General features: G+C 36.4%; 1 protein-coding gene across 1 annotated transcript; it reads right to left on the bottom strand.

Annotated features, from left to right (window-relative positions):
- Positions 1-25,853, bottom strand: unc93b1 (unc-93 homolog B1, TLR signaling regulator). The gene is made up of 13 exons (XM_028461468.1): positions 25,714-25,853; positions 17,964-18,077; positions 16,885-17,026; positions 16,661-16,814; positions 15,268-15,429; positions 11,102-11,231; positions 10,408-10,501; positions 6,725-6,849; positions 5,708-5,890; positions 4,605-4,878; positions 4,395-4,516; positions 2,329-2,451; positions 1-394 (listed from the first exon to the last, which is right to left on the bottom strand). The coding sequence occupies exons 1-13, from the start codon at positions 25,714-25,716 to the stop codon at positions 215-217; spliced, it is 1,806 nt and encodes a 601-aa protein (XP_028317269.1). The 5' UTR covers positions 25,717-25,853; the 3' UTR covers positions 1-214.
- Between the last annotated feature and the right edge of the window lie 166 nt (positions 25,854-26,019).

The raw sequence follows: 26,019 nt of genomic DNA, 5'->3' as shown, positions 1-26,019 counted from the left end.
TTTTTGAAATAATTTTTTATTGTTGTGACACATTAAACATAAACAGAGAACGTTAGCAGAGCTTTGATTAAAAGAAACACACACACACACACACACACACACACACACACACACACACACACACACACACACACACACACACACACACACACACACACACACAGAGCTGAGATGATTACAAAGGTTCTTCTCTCTATCTGTGTCCATCCTCCATCTATTCTCTCTCTCCTTCTTCTCCTCCTCCTCTCATCCGGACTAAGGGCGGGGCCTCCGCCTCCTCTTCCTCTGCTACTATCTCCTCATGCTCTTCATCCATGTCCTCCTCCTCATCCTTACTCGCCTCAGAGTCTGACTCGTCAGAGTTGTCCTCTTCCAGGTAGCGGTAACCTTTGACCTGAGACACAACAAAACTCTTTGTCATTCAGTCTCTTTTTCATTCTTTTTGTCTGTTTTTCTGCCATTACTGCATTGCTTTTGTTGTTTTGTATGTTTTTGGTTTCATTTTGTGTATTTTTGTTGTTATTTTATGTGATTTCAGTGATTTTGTTTTCATTGTGTGTAGTTTAGGAGTTCATTTGTGTATTTTCTCTTTCATTTCATGCGTTCTACTTGTTTTTTTGTTGTTTTTTGTCATTCTGTGCATTTTTATTGTCATTTTGGAGGGATTTTGTGAGTTTTTGCTGCCACATTTTATACTGAATGAATGATTTTGTGTTGTTTTGTGTCATTTTGTAATACTTTTGTGTATTCCTGCATTTTTTTGATAGTTTTTTTGTGTGTTTTAGAAGTGATTTATTTGTCATTTTCTTTTTTTTTATTTCCTTATTGTTTGTTTTTTTAAAGTCATTTTGTGTATTTTTGTTGTCATTTTGTCACTTTTGTGTTATTTTACAGTTTCAACTTTTTACGTTTGAACTAAAGTGAAAAAAAATTGTTTTTTAATTTTGTGTAGCCATTTTGTAGTCATTCTGTGTTTGTGTTGTCATTTTGTGTATTTCTCTTTCATCTTATGCATTCTTTTTGTGGTTTTGTATGTTTTTGTGAATTTTGTTCTCATTTTGTGTGTTTTTCTTTAATTTCCTGAATTCTTTTTTTTTATTGTTTTGTGTTTTTGTTACCAATTTCTCTACTGGCAACAAATTATTTTGTGTCATTTTGTAATAATTTTGTGTATTTTTCTTTAAGTTCCTTCCATACCTTAGCTATTGTGTGGAAATATGGGGGAATACTTATAAAACTAATATACAACCCATCTTCTTATTACAAAAGAAAGCAATTAGAGTGATCAGCCATTCAGAATACCTTGCTCCAACAAATCCACTTTTTATTAGATTAAATATTTTAAAATTGCATGATCTTGTTGATGTCTACACAGCAGCTGTGATGTACAAGGCTCACAATCTCATGCTTCCTCACTGTTTACAAAAGATGTTTCAAACTAGAGAATCAAGATATAACCTCAGAGGAACTGATCTGCTACAAAAACCCATGGCGAAGAGTAACACTAAGAGCAGGTGTTTATCAGTCAAAGGAGTTGATCTATGGAACGGTCTACCTATACAACTTAAGGGCTCCAAAACTATTCATGCATTTAAGAAAATGTACAAGTTAAATATTATAGAGAAGTATAGAACACTTGAATGAAACATTAGAAAAGAAGTTGATCGAGGATGCTTAATATAATTTTGATTGTTGAAGTTTAAGTTTTGTGCTTACATGTTACCATCGTTGGTATGAGAGAAACTGTATAATTGTGTCATCTTTGGAGATACAGTAGTGTTTCAGTTGTAAAAGGGGTTAGGCAAAATAAGTCTAGACTTCAGCTTAAACCCCTTTCGGTCAGGCATCATTTAGCGGTTGACATTCTTAATGTATGCATATTTTTTTTTTTCCTGTCGTGTAATGTGTGGGATCTTTGAATGACCTTAGATCTGGATGTTCACAATGACCGAAGAAATAAACTAACTAACTAACTAACTAACTAATTATTATAAAAAAAAATGTACGTGTTTTTTAATGTGTTTTTGGAGTCATTTTGTCTTGTTTTCTATCATTGTGTGTGTTTTTCAGTCATTTCATTCTTTTTGATCTGGTGGATGATTTTGTGTTGGGTTTTTTATGGTTACGTGTTTTTTGAGTCGTTTTGTGTGTTTTAGGTGGGATTTCTGTCATTTTGTGTGTGTGTTTTATCACCATTTCCTTTTTGTTTTTGAGGTCATTTCATAGTTTCAAGTCTTTACGTTTGAAGCAAGTGAAAATCGTCTCCTCCGTATCTTTCAGAGCTTCCTGTGCAGAGATGTTTCCTGTTCCTTCAGGATGATTGTTTACCTTGTGTCGTGGTCGAGGGATCCTGGGCAGCCTGAAGTCCACCTTCCTGTGGAGGCGTCGCTCTATCACCAGGTAGCAGTATGACGACAGCAGCAACAACACCAGCATGATGGACAGTTTGGCCTGAGGAAGAGGAAAAGGAAGAGGAAGAAGAGACCACTGTGAAGTGAATACAGAGGCCGACCCTCATGGGGAAGTCGGACCACAGGTAGACTACCAAGTGATAGATGGTGTATGCTGACAACAAATGATTTTGGGTTGTTTTGTAATACTTGTGAGTATTTTTTTCTGTAATTTCACACATTTATTTTGTTGTTGTGCGTTTTTCTTGTCATTTTGTTGGTAATTTTTTATCATTTTCTGTCATTGTGTGTGTTTTTCTGTCATTCCCTGCTTTCATTTTGTTGTTCTGTGTGTTTTTGGAGTTTTTGTTGCCAATTTTTATACTAACAGTGAAAGATTTTGTGTTGTTTAGTGACATTTTGTAATACTTTTGTGTATTGTTCTTTAATTTCCTGCGTTCTTTGTGTTGTTTTGTATGTTTATTGAGTCATTTTGTGTGTTTTAGGTGTGATTATTTGTCATATTGTGTGTTTTAATCACCATTTTGTTTGTTTTTTAAGTCATTTTGTCTGTTTTCCTTTTCATTTTGTGTATTTAAGAAGTCATTTTAGCCTATGCTACGAATCTAGATAATTATATCCTGGATTAATCTCTGTTAAATGGCTTCAACTAACCAAACATTCCCTGTCAGAAAGAAACTGTCTTACGATGGTCGATCACAACGAGAGCTGCTCAATTAATCGAAATTCTATTACGATTTTGATTATTACACCCAACAATTACAAAAATAACATAATCGAATAAAACGATTATTTAAAAAAATAAATATATATATATACTGTATATATATATTTTTTTCAACATATATTTTATTCACTAAATAAAACAAACCCACTATTTCGGACATCTACAAATAATAAAGCTTGGCACACACGTTAATAATACTAACTTTCAGTTGTTTAATCCACGCACATGTAAGCTCCTCCCCTCCACTCCGCCCCCCTCAAAGCTAAAGCTAGCCTGCAGGCTAACACGAGGAAAGTTGTTGCTTGTGGTCTTTAAACATGAGGAGAAACGCAGCAAAAACACTGGTAAACAAGTGGGAAGTTAAATTCTGTTCTATGGAACACTTTGGGTTTGATGATGAAGATCTAGAACGAAGACACATCACGTGCAACAAGTGCTTTGTTTTCTGCAAAAGTGAACGTACTTGATTTTAGTGTTTGAAAGATTTTATTTATGTTTAAAGAATATATCTTATGTTAATTTATACAAAAAAATGAAGAACTTTTTAGTTGACAAACAATCGTTTGAATAATCGTGATTTCTAATACGACTAAAATAATTGTGATTATAATTTTTTCTATAATCGAGCAGCCCTACGATCTTCTAACAATGGGCAGGTCCTTTTCTAAAAGAACTGATTGGTCAGGAGGCGGGGCTTTAGCACTCGTTAACACTCCTGGTCAGAGGGGTATTTGATCAAACCCAGCTCAGGGTTAAGTCCAGGTTTAACCTGAGAGTCCGGCTTTGTCAAGCTGGGTTCTAACTGGAACACCCGTTGCATCAATAAGAAAGCACCTTGGTTACCATAGTAACACAGTCTGTGGGTCAATCCTGCTACTGACCAGGTTTAAGCAGCAGGCTTGGCTAAATCTGCTGAGTCACTCTCATGAAAACACGTCATCATTATTAAAGAAGTCATTTAGTGATGCTTTAAAACACTCAACAAATGTTGTCATTTTTCATGCATTATTTTTATTGTTGTGTATGTTTTTGAGTCATTATGTGTGTTTTAATCACCATTTTGTTTATTTTTGAAGTCATTTTGTGCATTTTTTTCTAGTTTTGTGTATTTTAGGTAACTTTTTATGTATTTTTGTTGTCATTCTATGTTTTTGTTATCATTTTGTGTATTTCTCTTTCATTTCATGCATTCCTCTTGTTGTTTTGTGTGTTTTTTTGAGTCATTTTGTGATTGTGAGGTGAAGACAGAGACTGACCCTCATGGGGAAGTTGGACCACAGGTAGACTATGAAGATCCCGATGGCCTGCCACCAGTGATAGATGGTGTAGACGAAGTCCAGACGCTCCTTCTCCTCACCGTACAGCATCCCTAGCACGACTGGTATGCACACACACACACACACAAACACACACAGGTTTGATCACCACTCCCACTCCTATGGTTCCGTCTAGGCGGGGCCACTCACTGCTGAGGCCGGACTTGTTCAGAGCTGATCCCATTCCCCACAGCACGATGATGCTCAGCAGAGCGCCCTGGTACGTGGGGTCTCTGGGCGGAGGCGAGAAGGCCAGCAGCGCCACCAGCAGCACTCCGTGGATCACGGCACTGCCTGCCAAACCCGCCCAGCGAGGCAGACGCAGCAGGCAGAGCGACAGAGAGGAGAAGATGGAGGTGGAGAGGCCATACGCCGCCACCAGGAGCCACAGGTTGTCCAGGCCCAGGACGCACACGCCGTATGACTGAGAAATAACACACACACACACACGAGAAATAACACACACACGTCACACCGACAGCACAGCTCGCTCACGCATTTTTAAAAATCCTTTAAAAACAGAGAAAAATCTGGTCGTTGTGCAAAACTAAAAAATTGTTTAAAGAAGTTCAGTTTTGATCCAATTCAAGATGAATTAATTGCAGTTTAAAACATTTTGTGTCATTTCGTGCATTTCTGTTGTTGTTTTATGTATTATAGGAGTCATTTTCTGTCTTTCATTACCGTTATGTATTTTTATTTTCATTTTGTGTTGTCATTGTGTGTTTATGTTGTCATTTTTTTGTTCTTGTCGTTTTGTGTATTTTAGGAGTTGTTTGTGTATTTCTCTTTCCTTTCATGCATTCTATTTGTTGATTTAAATGTTTTCTGGGTCATTTTGCGCATTTAAGTCATTTTCTGCCATTGTGTGTGTTTTTCTGTAATTTCCTGCATTGTTTTTGTTATTTTGTGAGTGTTTGTTGTCAATTTTTATACTGACAACAAATTAGTTTGTGTTTTGTGTCATTTTGTAATACTTTTATCAGGAATTTCCAACAGCGTAGGCGGCGGGCGGAATGGCCTACTACTCTCTTTCTGGCTGCCTGTAAGGTTTGAAAACTGCTTGCATTTTAATCAAAACATGATGTTACTTGCTCTCTTTTCTTCACTCTGCTGTGAGTTTTTCTCCAATTCTCTCACCACAGCTTGTTTTTTAGTTCTTGTTTGTTTGTTTTGTTTTTGAGTAATGTTGGTTTCTTAGGATAACCAATGATTTTGTGAGTTACCAATAGATTTCCAGTGTTAAACCGTACCATGGAGATTCCGAAGATTGCAAATGCCGTCTCGAAGCCGCTGTAGATGAAGAACGGGCAGAGCAGCCGCAGACGATAATCTCTCAGGTGTTTGAACGGCAGTTGGAAGATGTTCCCCCAGCCGATGCTGCGCAGGTCGATCTCCTCCGTCGGCCTGTAGGCGGCGCCGCAAAGACCCAGAAACTACAAAGAGGAGGACAAAGAAACATGGTGGGAACGCTGTTTTCAGTGAGTCACCTTTAATGATCTATGCTTTTATTTTGGAAGGAGATCGGTTTATGTGGTATCCATATGAGAGTGGTGGCCTAGTGGTCAAGAACGCTGGGCTTATAATCGGTGGGTTGCCGGTCTGGATCTCTGGGCGGGTGAGAGGAACCCCTAAATGCTCTCCAGGCGCCGCAAAAATGGCTGCCCACTGCTCCTCAGGAATGGGTTAAATGCAGAGGACAAATTTCATATCTGTAATAAAATATGGAATATGACCAATAAAGGCAAAAGCCCCAATTTAATCTTAATCCGTTCTTTCAACTGCAGGAGGCAGAGTTTTGCACAATCTAACCAACTGGTGATAAACCCTAACTTTAGTTCATCTGTGACAAAAATGTGCTAAAAAGGATTTCATATCACTAAAAGTAGGATGAGAACCACAAAGAATGGAAAAAATAACTTCCACAACTTTTAGGGCTTTTTCCGTGCAGCGACCGTTTCATAATTTCCTTTAGTGTATCTTTCCAGGTGAGGAATAAGGAAACTTAAAAATTAATCTTTGCATTGCAGACGATAAATGTGCTTCTTCCCCTGGGACAGGGAAGAAACACTAAACCAGAAACCAGTCCTACATATCTAGTTAGCTTAGCACGTAGCGACCAGTCCCACATGCTTGGCTAGCTTAACATGTAGCAGCAATGGCTGTGCGAGGTCAAAGGGTAAAGGGGTGTGGTTATGTAATCAGGTGATATTTTCTGTTTGCATGTGTGTGTGTGCGTGTGTGTGTGTGTGCACGTGTGTCTTACTTACGATGATCATGGAGAGGAAAGCGAACCCCATGAGAACGCTCTCCACCTCGATGAGAACCATGGAGTGAGGGAGGGTCAGCAGGACCGTGTCGTTGAAACCAGGGATCATCCCCTGGACATCGGCTCCTGTCCAGAGAACACGTGACAATTACTGAAGCAAAGAAACGCTGCGATAAATGCAAACACAGAGAAAAACAAAAACAAAAAAGAAGTAGTTTAAACAGGAGCTCAAAGTTCAAATAAGAGCATGTTATGCAGGAAATGTTGAATACGTAGCATCAAGAAAAGTATGCAGAAAACTTGGAATAAAAAGCAAAGTAATAATAGGCTGAAAGAAAAGCAAAAAATATTCAATAGTGTTTTTATTTTTTATATTCTAGAAAAGTGAAAGAAAAATGTGTGCAATGCATTTACTGACTGGAAAATGTTTAAATACATAAAAGAATAACAACAACAAAAACTAAAATATGCTGAACTAAAAACTGAAAAGCAGAAGTTTTATCATCTTACTTCTGCTTTTCTACTCATCACTTCCTTTATTTTGTTAAATACCTCATCATTTTCTTTTTTTTTGTAAGGACAATGTAACTCCAACCCAAAATATTCACGTTATTAAAAAAAAAAATCTAAAGGTTTCTCGCTGATCTAAAGAAAATAATTAATTTCATGTAAACACTAAAAATATAAGCAATTGTATTTGATTTAACACAATATCACACCATTGGAACATTATTTATTACAAGTTTCTTTTTAATGATTAGGTTACCTTTAATTTATATATTTAAAAAATAAGTTAAATATGAGCATCTCCTTAGCATCGTACCATGAACAATGTGTTTCTATGACATCACAAACTCAGAATAATTTCAACCTGAAGTGATTTTTAAAAGAAAAAAATCACTCTGTGCTTTGCAGTAATCCTTTACTGCCCTCTGGTGGTAGAAGTGTGACAGGACAAATTCTAGTTTAACATTAAAGGGGACATATAAGGAAAAATCCACTTTTGCTCTCTTTTGATCACATTTGAGGTAACTTGAGTGTCCACCAGCACACAAATGTGATAAACCCATCCAGTCTTTTGTTTGTGGTCTGTGTAAGTCTTACAACACAGGAGAAAAGTGCTCCGTTTCAAATTTTCTCAGTTTGTGATGTCACAAGTTGAATCGGGAAAGAAAATCCCCTCCCCTCCGCTGGTAACTCCACCTTTAGATTCCACCCCCAACCTGATGAAAACTTTTGCAAAAGTCCGCCATTAGTTTTGTCGCGAGTGAAGGTGCATTCACACCAAACGCGACTGAAGCGACTGCAGTCACTTCAATCGCCCATGATGAGTCGCTTCAACAGTGTGTGTGTGTGTGTGTGTGTGTGTCTGCGGGAAACTGAAGCTTTTATTTGTAGAGCTCCCCCTGCCGACTGGCTGCAGTATAGGTCATAAACCCCGCCTCCTCAATGTTAACAGATGGGATGTTGGTCAAACTGTAAAGTTAAAATACTCGTCACATAAATTTTTTCCAAACCTAAACACTGCTGTGATCATTAATTATTATCACCCTACATTGTGTTCAAATGCTAATCTTTTTGTGAAGTTTGTTTTAAATAAGTTATTTGAGTTTGAAAAACGGTGAGATGATTGACAGCTTGAGATCTTGCGTAGCTCTCTTTGGGAATAGCAGTTACATCGTGAAGGAAAGTCGAGACGCCATTTAACTTTTCCGTTCAGTTTTTTTCATCTTTTTTGAGCTCCTAGTATCTGATCATCTGAACAAGCCTTTAGTTTGTGTCACCCTGTGGAAAAGAGGGGCGGGGAGAGAAGGAGGTCTTTGCAACTCCAGGGACACGCCCCCGAAAACGTAGAGCGCTCTGATACAGCTGTTTTATGCAGCGCCTTAAACTACCTCTGTTGCTTGATTCATTTTGTTTTTTGACATTTAGACCACAGGGAACAGTTTTTAAAGATGAAAAATGGGTATAATATGTCCCCTTTAAATATTTGATCATATATCCATGTACCCTTCGTTCTTTGGTTATTTCGTTTTCAACTAAATCAAAATAACAAATAAACAATGATTATTTTGTTTTATTGACTTAAAACCAAAACAGAAATACAGAAACATAAAAAACCAGATAAACAGGGTTTTTTTGTTTTAAATTTAAATATTCTTCTGTTTGTGAGACATTTGGATATTTAGGGGAAATTAAGACCCACCACACAGAGGGGACACACAGACTTTTACTCCCGGACAAAAAAAGGAGCAACACATAAGTCACATTACTGATGAACTGGTGAATATTAACATTATTAATTCATAAATATGTTTTTTTTTTAAAAAAAAAAGGATGTTACATAAAACATGCACATGATTTGTGATTAAAAGAACCAGAGGTGGTGTAATGTATCTAGTGGCGCTCCTTGTTTATTGTGATCAACTTCTGTCTGTGTCGATGGCTGTCGTTAGTGGCTAGCCGTATTATAACATGCAAAAAATATATTTTTTACTCCCCTAAAAAAAGCTGTAATTGTTTTTGCAAAAGTGTCAAATGTTAGAATTTCTAACATCTGTTGTTCCTCACACCAGCCTCTCAGTTGATAGTCAGTCATCAGTTTATCTGGATACTACTTGGACCGTAACACTGTTGGGTAAAGTTGGCAGATATTCACAGATTCAGACTTCTAGAATCAAGTCTTTAACAAAACGTCATCGACACAAATTACGCCTCTTTACATCTGTGTGAGGTGGACAACATGATACTAGATCATTTTATCAAACACAGCAGAGTAAATGTCCTCCCCCGTCTGTGGGTCCCTCTGTGTGGTGAGATTAAAACATGAAGCTCTCGTCCATAGTTTTACCGTAAAAAAGATTTAATTTTAAAACAGAAAAATGCTGCTTGTCTTGTTTTTTATTTTTCTGTTTTGGTCAATAAAACAAAATAACCACATTGTTTTTTTGTTATTTTGATTTGGTTTTAAAATGGAATAATCAAAGAATGAACAGGACACAGATGATCATATGAATAATTTATTAAAATGTAAGATCTCCTTTTGTACTCTGTTGCATATTTTTTCATTCCATAAATCTTTGTCATATGAAATTTAATTTAAAAGATTTGACTTTGGATGATGTCATGTTTTTTTTTTTTTAAAAATTACATCATATGCTATTAATTAATTTAAATTAAAAGTAGACTGATGCTAAGAAAAATAAATATACACAGCTCATTTCTTTCTCAGATTTTTATGAATTTTTTAGATTCCTTTTTAATTTTGAAACTATTTAAAATGGATTATTTTCATTTTGTTTGTTGTTTTTCCCAAATATCTTTGTCTTTTTAATTGTTTCAAATTTTTTTCTTAATTTGAAAATATATATATTCTTAAATTATTTGTTGTTTTTTTGTTGGAAATTGTTTAAAAAAAATCAAATCTATTTAAATGTTTTAAATATTTTTTGTAAGTTTTTTAAATTCATTAAATTTTCGCGTTTTCCTGTATTCTATATCATATTTGTGTGAATATCATTGATAAATTGTTTGATATTTTGTGTATTTGTGTTGTTTTACTTTGGTTTATGTTGAATTTATTTTTTTTAAATGTGGGCACAGTGTAAAAGTTAAGAAACAAATGCAACACACTTCTTGTCTAATTGTTTGTGTGTGTGTGTGTGTGTGTGTGTGTGTCTTTACCACATTTTTTCACATTATAGAGAATGTGTGAACTCTGCAGCAGTTGAGGGTTTAGGACGACAAGCGTCGGCAGCTCAGCGAACACGAAGCTCAGCTATCGTAGAACAAAAAAGAGACGCAAGTAAATAAATTATAAGATGTGTACAAAACTAGAGAACAACTAAAAACAACTAAAATACACAATAACAACTAAAATACACCAAACAATAATATGAAATACACACAAAAAAAATACCCGAATGACGACAAAAATACACAAAATGAGAACAAAAATGCACAAAAAACTAAAATACACAAAACGACAGCAAGAATACACTAAACAATAATATTAAATGGACAAAAAAATATATATATCAGAATGACAAAGAAAACCACACAAAACGACTCAAAGTGCACACAAAACAACAAAAGAAATACACAAAAATGCACAAAAAACTAAAATACACAAAACAACAACAACAATACATCATACAACAATATTAAATACACAAAATGAAAAAAATACCTGAATAATGACAAAAATGCACAAAACAACTCAAAGAACACATTAAAATGACAACAAAAATACAAAGAAAACAAACATTAAAACACTAAACAAACATCTAGAAGTTTCCTTATCAGGCGTAAACATGACCGTGTTTGTGAGGAATAGGAACGCTCACACACACACACACACACACACACACACTCTCACATTGAAGATGATGTGGGAGATGGACTGGAAGACGATGATGTAGGGGTGACACGCCCCCTTTGGAAGCTTCTTCTGCTCCTGCACGTGCTCCTGTTTGTAGTTCATGTATTCATAATACTGCTGCGCCATCCTGTGGAAAAACACCACGTTATATATAATATATATTATATATATGTACATCTAATTTAAATGATTGCTCTAAAGCTGGACAATACAATTTTGTTTGTTACCAATGTCTTTTGAGTCATTTAAATCTCTTTAAATGTGGGCGTGGCCATTTTGGAGATGTCAGCCAATCAGTGTTCACATATTTTGTGGCAGGATTACTCTTTGTATTCCTGCTCCCATAGAGCAGTGGTTCTCAACCGTTTCAGCCCGCGACCCCCACAAGAGTGGGGACCCCCACTGTAGCTGAAGGTGGTTGAACACAAACATGAACATTGAAGAACAGTCATGTGGAGACAGGACCATCTATAAGGGGGAATAAAGGGGAGAGATTTTTGGGGTCCATCCATAAAGTCAGTAAAATGATGGTCCATTGTTCTATGAATCTGTGATAACCACATTTATTTATTCATCTGAATAATATCCACTGTTATCCAGGAACGTTTATTATTATTATTATCATTATTATTATTATAGTCATCTTAAAGATGGAAATCCTTGTTTTAATCACTAATAAAATTGGTTAAAAGTGACCAAAAATGGTGGAAAAGGTTGTGAAATGGGATTTTAAAAACACAGAAATTGGTTAAAAGATGCAAATTAGAATGTACAAAAACAGACAGAAAAAGTGGTAAAAATGGTTCAAAGTGTTTAATATTTAAAGAATCAGTTTAAATTGGCAAAAAATGGGCATGACAAATGGTGAATGTGATTAAATGGGTAAAAATAAGCGTGAAATAGGGCTGCACAATTCATAAAATTTTAATCGTGATCACGATTTTGGTTGCCATGATTAAATTATCCTGATCGTCAGCAATATTTACATTTAATATACAAGCTCCTGCATTCTGTAATAGTATATTTATTCAGTTAGCTTTTGGAACATTTTAAATTATTAGGTTAATTTTCTTTAATTATTTTTTTTATTATAATTCCATTTAAAGCTTAATTTTCTCTGTAAACTGTACACATTGTTTAAAAGTAGTGCAATAAAAACACAGTTTTCCCTGATATGATAAATAATTGTGATTAAAATCGTGATTACAATATTGATCAAAATAATTGTGAGTATCATTTTGACCATAATCGTGCAGCCGTAGCGTGAAATATGGTGAAAAGAGGTTCAAAGTGACAATAACGGGTCAACATTAGGTGGAAAAGTGGTGGAAAGTGAAAATGTCTCGAGAGTCGAAAAAGAAATGCAAAAAAAGTCATTGAAATGTGATGGAGAAGAGTGATGGGAGTAATGTAGCAAAAATGCATTAAAATGAGCAAAAATATGGCAAGAAAAAGTGATGAAGATAGGTTAAAATATGGTGAGTTTAGTGTAGTTGCAGAAAAAGGGTAAAAATTTGCAAAAATGGGCTCAAAATGTTAAAAAAATATTCTTAGTTTCTTGAAGGCATCTGATGACCCCCTCCCAGTGTCTTGGTTGAGAACCCCCACCATAGAGAGTCTATAGTGAATACGGATGTAACGATTCACGATACGATTCTCTCACGATTTATTTTACAAAATGTGACTGTAGACAAATGATGATTGAAAAATATTCCTTTATTTTTTTTGGGAAAAAAACTAGAAAATACTGTTCTGTTTTCCTTTTATTTTTCATTGTCAAAAGAATCCCTTGATAAACTATTCAAAACAATGCAATTTAACTAAAAATAAATCTTGAATGAAATAAATAAAGGAATAATACAAATGAAGAAGAAGCCTATTCATTTAAATTCTGGTTCTATAGTAAACAATGCAAAACTACATAATAGTTCTTTTTCTTTTTAAAAGTGCAACTGAAAATGTATTTTGTGCCTTAACAATTGGACTTTTTTTAAAAAAAAAAACAGTCATTTCACTGTATTTAGGTCAGATATTTGTTTGGACCAGCAGAGGGCGCTGGTAACCCAGTGGTCGGTTGGCATGCAGTTATTCTGTGCAGTGAAAAAGAGAAGCTATGCTAGCAGACAGAGCTAATAGAAAAACGTGACTTTTACAGATATTCACCTAATATTACAGATATTATTTCAGTGCTAAAGGGGTCAGGAATCATTTATAAACATGTTTAAGAGTAGAAGGCGGCCAGAAAGAAAGTAGTAGCAGATTCCACCTGCCGCTTTAGCATTTGGACAAGAGAGTATTTAAAAAAAGTTCTGCGTTTCAATTTTCAGAAAATCGATATCAACCGTGATACCTATGGATCGATTTTTAACTGCCTTACGATTAATCGTTACATCCCTAACAGTGAATTATCATTAGTGCTTAATTCGGGGTCATTGGTCGTTCTGACAGTTTTTTAAAGAACAGGAACTTTACGGGCAAAGGTTTTAACGTCGCATTTACTCATTCAACTGCTGTCGTTTCTGGACTATGTGTCGCACCGAAGTTCATGTTCATCATGAAGAAAATTATAACCTTCACTGAAAAAAAAAGGAAAACAAATAGGCTGCACCTGGCTATAAGTCGCATTTCTGAATTTTAACGTGGCGTAGTGCAGACGGATAAAAGGCAGTTTCACATGTGTTGGTGTTGCTTTAAGTGAAGGAGTGATTTTTCAAAAATAAAACACAAGAAAACATACATAAACTTTATTCTTTGTGAGCCGACTACAAATGATCCACAGCCCGGTGTTTGGAAACATAAAACATGTGATCATCAACATTGATTTAATGTGTGAGAGGAGCTTTTACGTGTACTCTAGGTTTTACTGAGCACGTGAGGATTTCAGTAGAAACAGGAAGTGAAAGATTTCCTCATTGAATCCTCACTGAGGATTTTCAGCTGCTTTGTGTGAGAAAGAATATTTTCAGATTCTTTTTCTATAAAAAAAAAGACCAAATGTGTTTTTAACTTGTCCAATAACCTGTGGTTGGTTTGTGATTTCACTCAGAACTGTTCCTGGTGTCACATGGTGAACGTTTTCATTTCCTTCTTTTTGTTTAGATTTATTCTAAAGAACGGGAAGAAAAACCTTTACACGTTTTAACAGCTTTGCACGCAGTGAACACTAATGACAAAAACATACCACAAATACATAAAATGACTCCAAAAAACACATACATACATTAAAGGAAAACAAAATACACACAAAATGACAAAAAAATGCACAAAATAAGAACTAAAATGCACAAAAATACACCCAACAACAATATTAAATTCACAAAATGAAAACAAAAAGACACACAAAGACAAAAAGGAACCAAAAACAACAACAAAAATACACAATAACAATATTAAATAAACCAAATAAAAATAAAAAAAATACTTGCATGACAACAAACACCCACAAAAAGACAAAAGAAACACAAAATGAGAACAAAACTACACAAAAACTAAAATATACAAAACAAAAACAAAAATACACAAAACAAAAATATTAAAGGCACGCCGTAACCTTTGGCCACTAGGGGCGCTAGACCTGTAACTTTCACTTCAAGCGCCCCAAGTGGCCACAAGCACCGCAGCACTGTCGCAAAAATCAATAAACAGTCAGTCAGGCCAGCCTCCTTTGTCTTTTGATAGTGTATGCAGACATTAGTTGACCTGGAACATTGGGATAAGGATTGGCTCTAAGGGCTGGGTCGGTCGGGCTGGGCTAGAGGAGCAGGCGCCGCCAGAGGCCCGGCACTAAGCCCTCCTTGTTGCGTCGGTGGCGCCCCCCCACTACTCCCTAGCCTCGCCGCCGTCATTGGTCCCTTCGCCACGGGTCGCCGCCGGGGTCAGGGCGAATAGGGGACGTCACGCTGCATATTGGCCTGAGGAATAATTTAAAATAACTCATATGGGTCAACTCTTTAGGTCAAGAAGTCCGCGGTGTGCCTTTAAATTCACAAAATGAAAAAACACGTAAAAACTACGACAAAAATACAAGGAAAACGACAACACTCACGAGTCAAAAACAACATCAAACAGTAAACAAACATCTTATCCAGCGTAAACATGACAGTGTTTGTGAGGAATATGAAGGAGCCGCAGCACAGATGGTCAGAAACACGTGGTGCTGGTACCTGGTGATGTAGTTTCCCAACGAGGCCCAGAAGGGTACGATGGCCACGCCAATGGCCACGGCAGACGGAACCAGCGTGTAGTAGCGCTCCCAGTAATTAGTGGAGACGAAGAGCGCGTAGATCCCTGAAGCCAAGAACATCATCCACTTGGTCCCCAGGAACCTAAGGGAGCACCGGTTTAGTAAATGACAGAAAAATACACAAAGCAAAAGCAAGAATACATTAAAATTACAAAGAATTACAACATTGCAGGAAAATACAGTAAGACAAGAAAAACACAGAAAATACTTTAAAAAAAAACACACACACAAAACTACTGCAAAAATGAACAAAACAACAACAGTAATAGACAAAATTACACAAAAACAAATAAAAAAAATTGAAAACAAAAGCACACAAAATAACTCAAAAAATAAATACAAAATTACAGGAAATGACATCAAAAGTACACAAAAGACAGACTGACAGTACTAGTAAACAAGCAAAAGGACAACACAAACACCCAACATGACTCCAAAAAACATATATTTACAGGAAAAATACACAAAAGGACAACATAAATGCACAAAATGCCTCATAACAAGCAAGACAACAACAAACATACACAGAATGACAGAAAAACACAAAAAATTACTATAAAAACTCTTTTGTTGTTTCTTGTGTTAATGCTCAGATTGTTCGTTATTGTAAATGCTAGAGGTGTGAAAATAAATCGATTTCATGATATCTTGCAATTTTTTGGGTGCTGATAAATAATTCTTTTTTAATTAAGCGTCTGCAAACATGTTAACACGTTTGCAGACGCTTTAATGTGTATACACATTAATGTGTATGCACACCTACATCACACCTGGATGTGCACCTAACAAACATAAATATATCAGTCATACGTAGACGCAGGTGTGGCGTGAGTGAAGCTATAGTGATCAGGTGACCTTCACTATCGATCACCGTCTACGTGACACGTAAACACTTACAATGTTAGGCACTTACGTGTGCGTGAGTGTTGAGTGTATAACAAACCACCATTTAGTCTGGTTACAGTCTGTGTCACGACACCTGTCCATAGAGTGGTAGTGTTACGCTCTGAGTCTGTGATTGGACAGGATACAACACTCAACACTCACACACACTTACTGATGTGCTTGCTTGTACACGCCTAACAATTTTCTCAAAGTATTTACATGTCATGCAGACGGTGATCGATAGTGAAGGTCACCTGATCACTATAGCTTCAGTCACGCCACACCTGCCACGACACCGAACTACTGACATTAGGTTAGTTTAGTTAAAGTTAGGCAGGTACGCGTGATGGACTGGTGTGCATGAATTTACAATGGATTCACCCCCCATAGTGCGTGCGTGTGTGCATGAGTGCGTGCGTGTGTGTCACCTGATGAGCACAGGTGTGTAGAGGAGGCCAATAATGGGCGTGACGTTGATGCCCATCAACATCTTCTTGTCGATGTCCTCCAGGCCGAGGCTGCTGTACTTCACCTCACGGTACGTGGTGTCGTAGTGCAGGATGAACTGCATCTGGAGCAGGCCTACGCATTCACGCACGCACAGTTACATCATTATTAACTCCCGCCCCCACCCGTCAGTGATTCCTCTTACCCATGTAGACCCCGTACACTATCATGGCCCCCACACTGGCCGCCACCACGTTCTTGATGACTCCCAGCCTCTTCCTCCTGTAGTATTTCTTCTCCTCCTCTTCCTCGTTGTACTCAGCCAGTGGATCCAGAAACTCCCCCATCTGTGGAGGGAAGGGGGCGGGGGGCGGACGGACGGTTTGAGAGGGGAACGCTACGTCACAGCCAGCGGTTCTAAGAGTGCCTGTAGGGGGCTCTAAGGGAGCTCTAAGAGTGCCTGTATGGTTCTCTAAGGGAGCTCTAAGAGGCTCTGAAGCCTGATATATGCTTCTGCGTCAGGTCGACGCCATAGACGCACATAGCGCTCTACATAGACCCCCTCACCGTAACCTGACGTGCTCCTAACAAAAATCCTGACTGCGCGTCAAGACGATGCAGAACATAAGGGCTGTGATTGGTCTGCTTCAATCCTCAGCCCTGGTAGCGATACAAGAGTTGTTTCTTCAGTGGATTGAGTGAAAGAGAGAACGGAGATGGACAGAAAGTGCCAGAATTTTAATATTTCCTTTCATGGACGTGAAGCACCACCAAACGGAGTCAATCACAGACAAAAGGTGTGTTTACTGTTAATATCACTACTACTGCCTCGTCTCTGTACCTGCAGTGTGTGTGTGTGTGTGTGTGTGTGTGTGTGTGTGTGTGTGTGTGTGTGTGAGGAAGACTAACTTTATTTATGTGTTGCATAAATTTATATTAAAAAAGTAAAACACACGTTTTGAAACCGTTGCTTTCATGTTTTTGCCCAACAGTACACACATGAACATAAAACATTGTTTTCTGTGACAGGAAAATAAACAAGGGCATTGCTCCTCTGTAACCACACACACACACACACACAACCCCCTAAAGGCATGGTGGCCAATCGCATAGCAATGCGTGTTCCTTTGAAGCAGAAGTACAGTTGGCCAATCTCTGCGTCACGTCAACACCGTAAGTTCTGACGCAGAAGCATATACCAGGGCTCTATGGGGGCCTGGCTCTATAGGTGCCCTGTAGGGGGCCCTCTAGGGGACCCTGCACTCTGCTCTGCTTTGTTCTCACCTCTTCCCTGACATCTTCTCCCTCGCCCACTTTCAGCAGCTCGTTGACCATGTCATTTGGAGGCGGGGCTTGATTGGGATCCACGATGAGTTCCTCTCCGTCTGTGTCCTCCATCTTAAGGAGAACAAGGTCAACACATCAATAACACAACACGTGTTGGTGGTAGAAATAGCACAACATGTGTGTCTCTGTTACCTCTTAAGCCCCATACCCATGGGCATAAAAATTTAAAACTTTGGACATTTTTGAAAAATTAGAAAACAGTGACAAACACCCAAAATCACAGGTAAAGCTATAGTAAAAAGTAAAAAATTCTGAGATAAGGCTATCACAAGACCCTAAAAAGTAGTGCAAATGTGATGCGCAAACATAAACTGGAATGAAAATGGAGTAAAGCATGAAAAATGAGCAAGTGCCTAACACCCAAAGGCATACAATTTGAAAAATTTGGAATTTTTTTTCTGAGATAAGGCTATCACAAGATCCAAAAAACTAGTGCATGTATGATGTGCACATTCAAACTTTTTTTCTCATTTTCCAGTTTTTTCTCATTTTCATGCCTTTCCGCATTTTCACCCCAGTATAAGTTTGCGCATCATATTTGCACAAGGGTTTTTTGATAGCTTTATCTCAGAAAAAAATTTCCAAAGTTTTTCCATTTTTATGCCTTACTGTAGCCTTACCTCTGAGTTTGAGTGTTTGTCAGTTTTTTCTCATTTTTCATGCTTTACTCCATTTTCATCCCAGTATAAATGTGCACATCATACATGCACTAATTATAAGGGTCTTGTGATAGCCTTATCTCAAAAAAAAAAATTCTAAAATTTTTACATTTTGATGCCTTACTGAGTTTGGGTGTTTGGCACTTTTTTCTCATGTCTTACTTTTCTTCTTTTTTTGCAGCAGCAGCACCAGTTTAAATGTGCACATCACACATGCACTATACTATTTTTTTAGGATTTAGGAGAAAAAAAATTCAAAATTTTTCAAATTGTATGCCTTACTGAGTTTGGGTGTTTGGCACTTTTTTTCTAATTTTTATGCTTTACTCCATTTTCATCCCAGTATAAGTTTGCGCATCATATTTGCACTAGTTTTTTTGGATCTTGTGATAGCCTTATCTCAGAAAAAATTTCCAAAGTTTTTCCATTTTTATGCCTTACTATAGCCTTACATCTGATGTTGGGTCACAAGATCCTAAAAAAATAGTGCATGTATGATGTGCACATTTAAACTGCTGCTGCTGCAAAACAAATCAAAAAGTAAGGCATTAAAAATGAGAAAAAATTGACAAACACCCAAAATCAGAGGAAAGGCATCAAAATGTAAAAATTTTAGATTTTTTTTTTTTATGAGATAAGGCTATCACAATACCCTTATAATTAGTGCAAATATGATGTGCACACTTAAACTGGGTTGAAAATGGAGTAAAGCATGAGAAATGAGAAAAAAGTGACAAACACCCAACATCAGAGGTAAGGCTATAGTAAGGCATAAAAATGGAAAAACTTTGGAAATTTTTTTCTGAGATAAAGCTATCAAAAAAACCCTATACACTTGTGCAAATATGATGCGCAGATTTATCCTGGGGTGAAAATGCAGAAAGGCATGAAAATGAGAAAAAAGTGACAAACACCCAAAATCAGAGGTAAGGCTATAGTAAGGCATACAATTTGAAAAATTTTGATTTTTTTTTTTTTTTTTTCTGAGATAAGACTATCACAAGATCCTAAAAAATAGTGCATGTATGATGTGCACACTTTAACTGCTGCAAAAAAAAGAAAAAAAAAGTAAGGCATTAAAAATGAGAAAACATTGACAAACACTCAACATCAGAGGTAAGGCTATAGTAAGGCATAAAAATGGAAAAACTTTGGAAATTTTTTTTTCTGAGCTAAAGCTATCACAAGATCCTAAAAACCAATGCAAATATGATGTGCACACTTTAACTGCTGGAATTTTTTTTTTAAAAAGTAGGGCATTAAAATTGAGAAAAAATTGACAAACACCCAACATCAGAGGTAAGGCATAAAAATGGAAAAACTTTGGAAATTTTTTTTCTGAGATAAAGCTATCAAAAAACCCTAAACACTAGTGCAAATATGATGCGCAGACTTATCCTGGGGTGAAAATGTAGAAAGGCATGGAAATGAGAAAAAAGTGACACCCAAAATCAGAGGTCAGGTAAATAAACTTGTGAAAACTGAGTCAGCTCACCTGCCTAATTCTAGACTCCAGAAAACTGTTTTGGAATCATAAACACCACAAATCATTACCATCAGAATGTGCAGCAGAGTTTAGCTCGTCCTGTGAGAACTGCTCCTCTATCTGAAGAAGCATGGGTTCAATACTCACTGTGTGAACTCCTGATATTTTAGCTAATATCCACAAATGTGAAAGTCAAATACCCCATGAGTCAATTAACAGAGTGTGAACATATAATGTAGTGATTAAACAGTTGAAACAATATCCTTTCATGGAAAGATTGGATTTCAATCCCTGAATGCTCACCTAGAGAAAGTTTTCAAGTGTCTTGATTTAAATTTAAATTCAAATTCAAATACGCTACGAGAAGTGTGAGCAATAAGTGGAGCTTTAGGTTAGTGAGTCAAACTGTGACTCTGGCACAGCAGAGTAGTTGTTCAAATGTCGTTCCTCAATTAGCAACGATTCATGTCATCAAATCAACAACTTTTTACAACTCAAACACCCTAAAAGTAAAAGTTAAATACATCACAAGCACTGCTGGTACTCATGGTGTAGTGGATAAGTCTGTCGTAATGTGGCATTGGTTCATTATCCACTGGTGAGCAGGGGTTCAATTCTTCCAAGTACCAGACACCAGAACAAGAGAGTAAGCACATTTAATCTGGGCTGAAAATGCAGTAAAGCATGAAAAATGCAAAAAAAAAATGACTGACACCCAAAATTAGAGGTAAGGCATTAAAAAATATACTTTTTATAAGATAAGGCTATCACAAGACCCTTATAATTAGTGCATGTATGATGTGCAAATTTAAATTGTGTTGAAAATGGACTAAAGCATGAAAAATGAGAAAAAAAAAGTGACAAACACCCAAACTCAGAGGTAAGGCTATAGTAAGGCATACAATTTGAAAAATCTTTGATTTTTTTTTTTTTTTTCTGAGATAAGACTATCACAAGATCCTAAAAAAAAAATAGTGCATGTATGATGTGCACATTTAAACTGCTGCTGCTGCAAAACAAATAAAAAAAAGTAAGGCATTAAAAATGAGAAAAAATTGACAAACACCCAAAATCAGAGGAAAGGCATCAAAATGTAAAAATTTTAGATTTTTTTTTTTATGAGATAAGGCTATCACAATACCCTTATAATTAGTGCATGTATGATGTGCACATTTAAACTGGTTTGAAAATGGAGTAAAGAATGAAAAATGAGAGAAAAGTGACAAACACCCAAAATCAGAGGTAAGGCTATATAGTAAGGCATAAAAATGGAAAAACTTTGATTTTTTTTTTTTTTTGAGATAAGACTATCACAAGATCCTAAAAACCAATGCAAATATGATGCGCAGACTTATACTGGGGTGAAAATGCAGAAAAGCATGAAAATGAGAAAAAAGTGGAAAATGAGAAAAAAGTGACAAACACCCAACATCAGAGGTAAGGCTTTGGAAAAAAAATTTTCTGAGCTAAAGCTATCACAAGATCCAAAAAACTAGTGCAAATATGATGTGCACACTTAAACTGGGTTGAAAATGGAGTAAAGCATGAGAAATGAGAAAAAGTGCCAAACACCCAACATTAGAGGTAAGGCTATAGTAAGGCATACAATTTGAAAAATTTAGATTTTTTTTTTTTTTTTTTTTTAAGATAAGGCTATCACAAGATCCTAAAAACCAATGCAAATATGAAGTGCACACTTTAACTGCTGGAATTAACTGGGCATTAAAAATGAGAAAAAAATTGACAAACACCCAACATCAGAGGTAAGGCTATAGTAAGGCATAAAAATGGAAAAACTTTGGAAAATTTTTTCTGAGATAAAGCTATCAAAAAACCCTAAACACTTGTGCAAATATGATGGGCAGATTTATCCTGGGGTGAAAATGCAGAAAGGCATGAAAATGAGAAAAAAGTGACAAACACCCAAAATCAGAGGTAAGGCATCAAAATGTAAAAATTTTATGACATAAGGCTATCACAAGACCCTTATAATTAGTACATGTATGATGTGCACATTTAGACTGGGTTGAAAGTGGAGTAAAGCATGAAAAAAGTGCCAAACACCCAACATCAGAGGTAAGGCTATAGTAAGGCATACAATTTGAAAAATTTAGATTTTTTTTTTTTTTTTTTTTTTTCTGAGATAAGACTATCACAAGATCCTAAAAAATAGTGCATGTATGATGTGCACACTTTAACTGCTGCAAAAAAAGAAAAAAAAGTAAGGCATTAAAAATGAGAAAACATTGACAAACACCCAACATCAGAGGTAAGGCTATAGTAAGGCATAAAAATGGAAAAACTTTGGAATTTTTTTTTCTGAGCTAAAGCTATCACAAGATCCAAAAAACGAGTGCAAATATGATGTGCAGACTTAAACTGGGTTGAAAATGGAGTAAAGCATGAGAAATGAGAAAAAAGTGCCAAACACCCAACATTAGAGGTAAGGCTATAGTAAGGCATACAATTTGAAAAATTTAGATTTTTTTTTTTTTTTTTTTTAAGATAAGGCTATCACAAGATCCTAAAAACCAATGCAAATATGATGTGCACACTTTAACTGCTGGAATTTTTTTTTTTTAAAAAGTAGGGCATTAAAAATGAGAAAAAATTGACAAACACCCAACATCAGAGGTAAGGCTATAGTAAGGCATAAAAATGGAAAAACTTTGGAAATTTTTTTTCTGAGATAAAGCTATCAAAAAACCCTAAACACTAGTGCAAATATGATGCGCAGACTTATCCTGGGTTGAAAATGTAGAAAGGCATGGAAATGAGAAAAAAAGTGACACCCAAAATCAGAGGTCAGGTAAATAAACTTGTGAAAACTGAGTCAGCTCACCTGCCTAATTCTAGACTCCAGAAAACTGTTTTGGAATCATAAACACCACAAATCATTACCATCAGAATGTGCAGCAGAGTTTAGCTCGTCCTGTGAGAACTGCTCCTCTATCTGAAGAAGCATGGGTTCAATACTCACTGTGTGAACTCCTGATATTTTAGCTCATATCCACAAATGTGAAAGTCAAATACCCCATGAGTCAATTAACAGAGTGTGAACATATAATGTAGTGATTAAACAGTTGAAACAATATCCTTTCATGGAAAGATTGGATTTCAATCCCTGAATGCTCACCTAGAGAAAATCAGAGGTAAGGCATTAAAAAATATATTTTTTGCTGAGATAAGACTATCACAAAATCCTAAAAAATAGTGCATGTATGATGTGTACACTTTAACTGGTGTGAAAATGCAGCAAGGCATGAGAAATGTTGTTTTGTGTATTTCTGTAGTCTTTTGTGTGTTGCTAAAAACATTTTGGAGTATTTTTGTAGTTGTTTTTGTATTCTTAATATTGTATTGTGTATTTTGTTGTGAGTTTTGTGTATTTTTATTGCATTTTTGTTGTAGTCTTTTGTGTGTGTTTTTAAAAATTGCTTTGTGTATTTTGTAGTCTGATGTCATCTTTTGTGTATTTTTTTGTTATTTTGTTATTTTTGTTTGTGGAATCATTTTGGAAATTTTTCTTGTCATTTTGTTCTTTGAGATGTGGTTTGTGTGTGTGTGTGTATGAATGTATCCAATGAATTCCATTTATGTAATTATGTTTGCTCTCAAATTGTAGATTTTTTTTCTGGCTCTGTATGCACTCCTTTAACTGAACTGCTGTTATCTCGGGACAACAGATGGAAATGAGCCTATGGTTATAATCTGATGTATTTACATTTGTTGTATGATCATTGATATGTACTGTCCCTACCTAAATAAATAAATAAATAAATATGTGTTGATCCACTGTGAGCACGGGAAGTGTTAAGTGTTAGACGTGAGACGTTTATCTCAGTGTGTGTGTGACAGAGAGTTTTGCTTCTGCTTCAGTTTGAGGAACTCAGACATGAAGAGGTTAAAAAGAGCAGCTTTCATTCAGTGGATCGTCCATTCTTTTAGAGCTACTTGATGAAACCACATGGCTGTGGCATGGGAACCCCCTGAAGGCTGGATTTTAGGCCCTTTTAGATCCTTAAAACATGTTTTTTCAGTTATTTGTATCTTTTGGACACATTTTTGCTGTATTTTAAAGCATTAACTCAATATTTTCATTGTTCATTAAACATAAATTTAAAAAAATTAGGCATGTTGAGCTTCTTTAGATAATTTACCACATTTTTGTTGTGTTTGTTGCCCAAGTGACAAGCAAAGTGTGCCTGTGGTGTGAGGAAACACGAGACCTCTGGAGTGCAGCAACGCGTCTTTGATGCGTCTAGTCTGCCGGAAGTTCATAAAACAATAAGAAGAAGAAGTACGTTGATGTGATGACAATGATGACAACAATGATGGATGACACGGGCAGTGAAACTACACGGTTTCTTCTTCAAAATCCATTTGAGAGGAGAACATCGGTGGCAAAACTAAGAATAAAAGAGCGAGGCCCAGATCAGAATAGCATTAAAATAAGCTAACAAGCCAGTGAGAAAGGTAAAGTTTATACACTTTTAATTGGTACAGCGGGAAGGTTGGGCTATGCTTTATATTGTTTCCTGTGTTTGCATTGAGCACTTTGTCACACAGAAGGACGGAAGCGCAACATGTTTTAGTACACATTTTTTCTTTGTATAACGTTGACTGATTTAACACTAATGCACTGTTTCATGTGCTCAGCTGTATACAACAAGTTCTGATGAACGACAACCGGGCCCGCCGAACGTCTCCGTGCCACCTTCCCGAGAATTCAGTGAAATGACTCGGTTCCACCAGGTAAAACAAATTGTGCGATGTAAACTCGTAATCTACGATGAATTACCTATGAAACGATATATCACATGACTATGTTCCGATAAATTTAGAAATTACCGGAAATGGGGGTGGGCCCCCTGCCCTATTTCAAAAAAAGGGCTCAGAGCGTCTCATCATAATCATTTATAAAGTATTCATACCAAACTGCATTCCGAGATAATGAGAACTAACAGAGGAGTAGTCATTTGAAAAAATTTTCAACCGTGACACGCACGAGGTAATAGGCCCTATTTATATATTGGTATGTGTCAATGATTCGGTACCACCAACCGTTGTAATATTGACTCGCAAATAAATGAGAAATCAACTTTCTTTTTTTTTCGTAAAGGGCCCCAAATCAAAAATCGGGCTCCGAGCGTCGATGCGTTCACATCCATAGATTATAGCTACCACATTTCAGCGCGATCCATTCACGAATTACAGAGGAGTGATTTTAACTAATGGACACAAGAAGAAGAAAGTGAGTCTGGCTTAAAACAGTAAAAAGTAAAGTGATTTATTCCCAAAATTGTGGTTGTGAAATAATTTGTTTATGTTTTGTGTAAAATGCCTCACGTTATTAATATTGGCATTAAATAATTATTATTTCACAGAGCACTGATATCCTGTCGTATCAGGATGGTTACTATATATGGCACAGCCAACCAGTTCTATCATTAAACAGCTATAAAGACCGTAGTAGTGGTTTCGGACATGTTATTTGGGTGATTTTGATAGGTTTAAAGCGCGTGCTGAGGAGCTGACTCACCATGCTGCGGCAGCGGTGGGTTTCGAACCTCAGACCTGAAGGAGACACGGAGGGTGAAGCGAACTCACAATGAGACGGTAAACGAAACACGCGCACACATACACACACTGTGAGGAACCGAAAGTTTACCTCCTGCACTTCCTGCTCCTTCTTAAAGGGACACACACACGTTTAAAGTTCACTCCTGAAACAATGTATTTATCATCTAATAATGTAAAAACATAAAGTAATGTTAGAAAAAATATATACAATTCATAAAACAAAATAAATGTAAATAAATAAAAGTAATTATGAAATATAGGACAA

This window comes from Gouania willdenowi, chromosome 1 (assembly GCF_900634775.1).
Source record: "Gouania willdenowi chromosome 1, fGouWil2.1, whole genome shotgun sequence".
Lineage (NCBI taxonomy): Eukaryota > Metazoa > Chordata > Actinopteri > Blenniiformes > Gobiesocidae > Gouania > Gouania willdenowi.
The sequence above is the reverse complement of the archived record's forward strand: the minus strand, read 5'-3'. Positions and strand labels throughout refer to the sequence as shown.

What these genes read in the sequence shown, in the direction of transcription:
- unc93b1 (XM_028461468.1), bottom strand. An exon ending in GAGAAGATGTCAGGGAAGAG is followed by an intron (nt 17,027 to 17,963) that starts GTGAGAACAAAG and finishes TTCCCTCCACAG; the next exon opens with ATGGGGGAGTTTCTGGATCC. An exon ending in TTGGGAAACTACATCACCAG is followed by an intron (nt 11,232 to 15,267) that starts GTACCAGCACCA and finishes GTTTTTCCACAG; the next exon opens with GATGGCGCAGCAGTATTATG.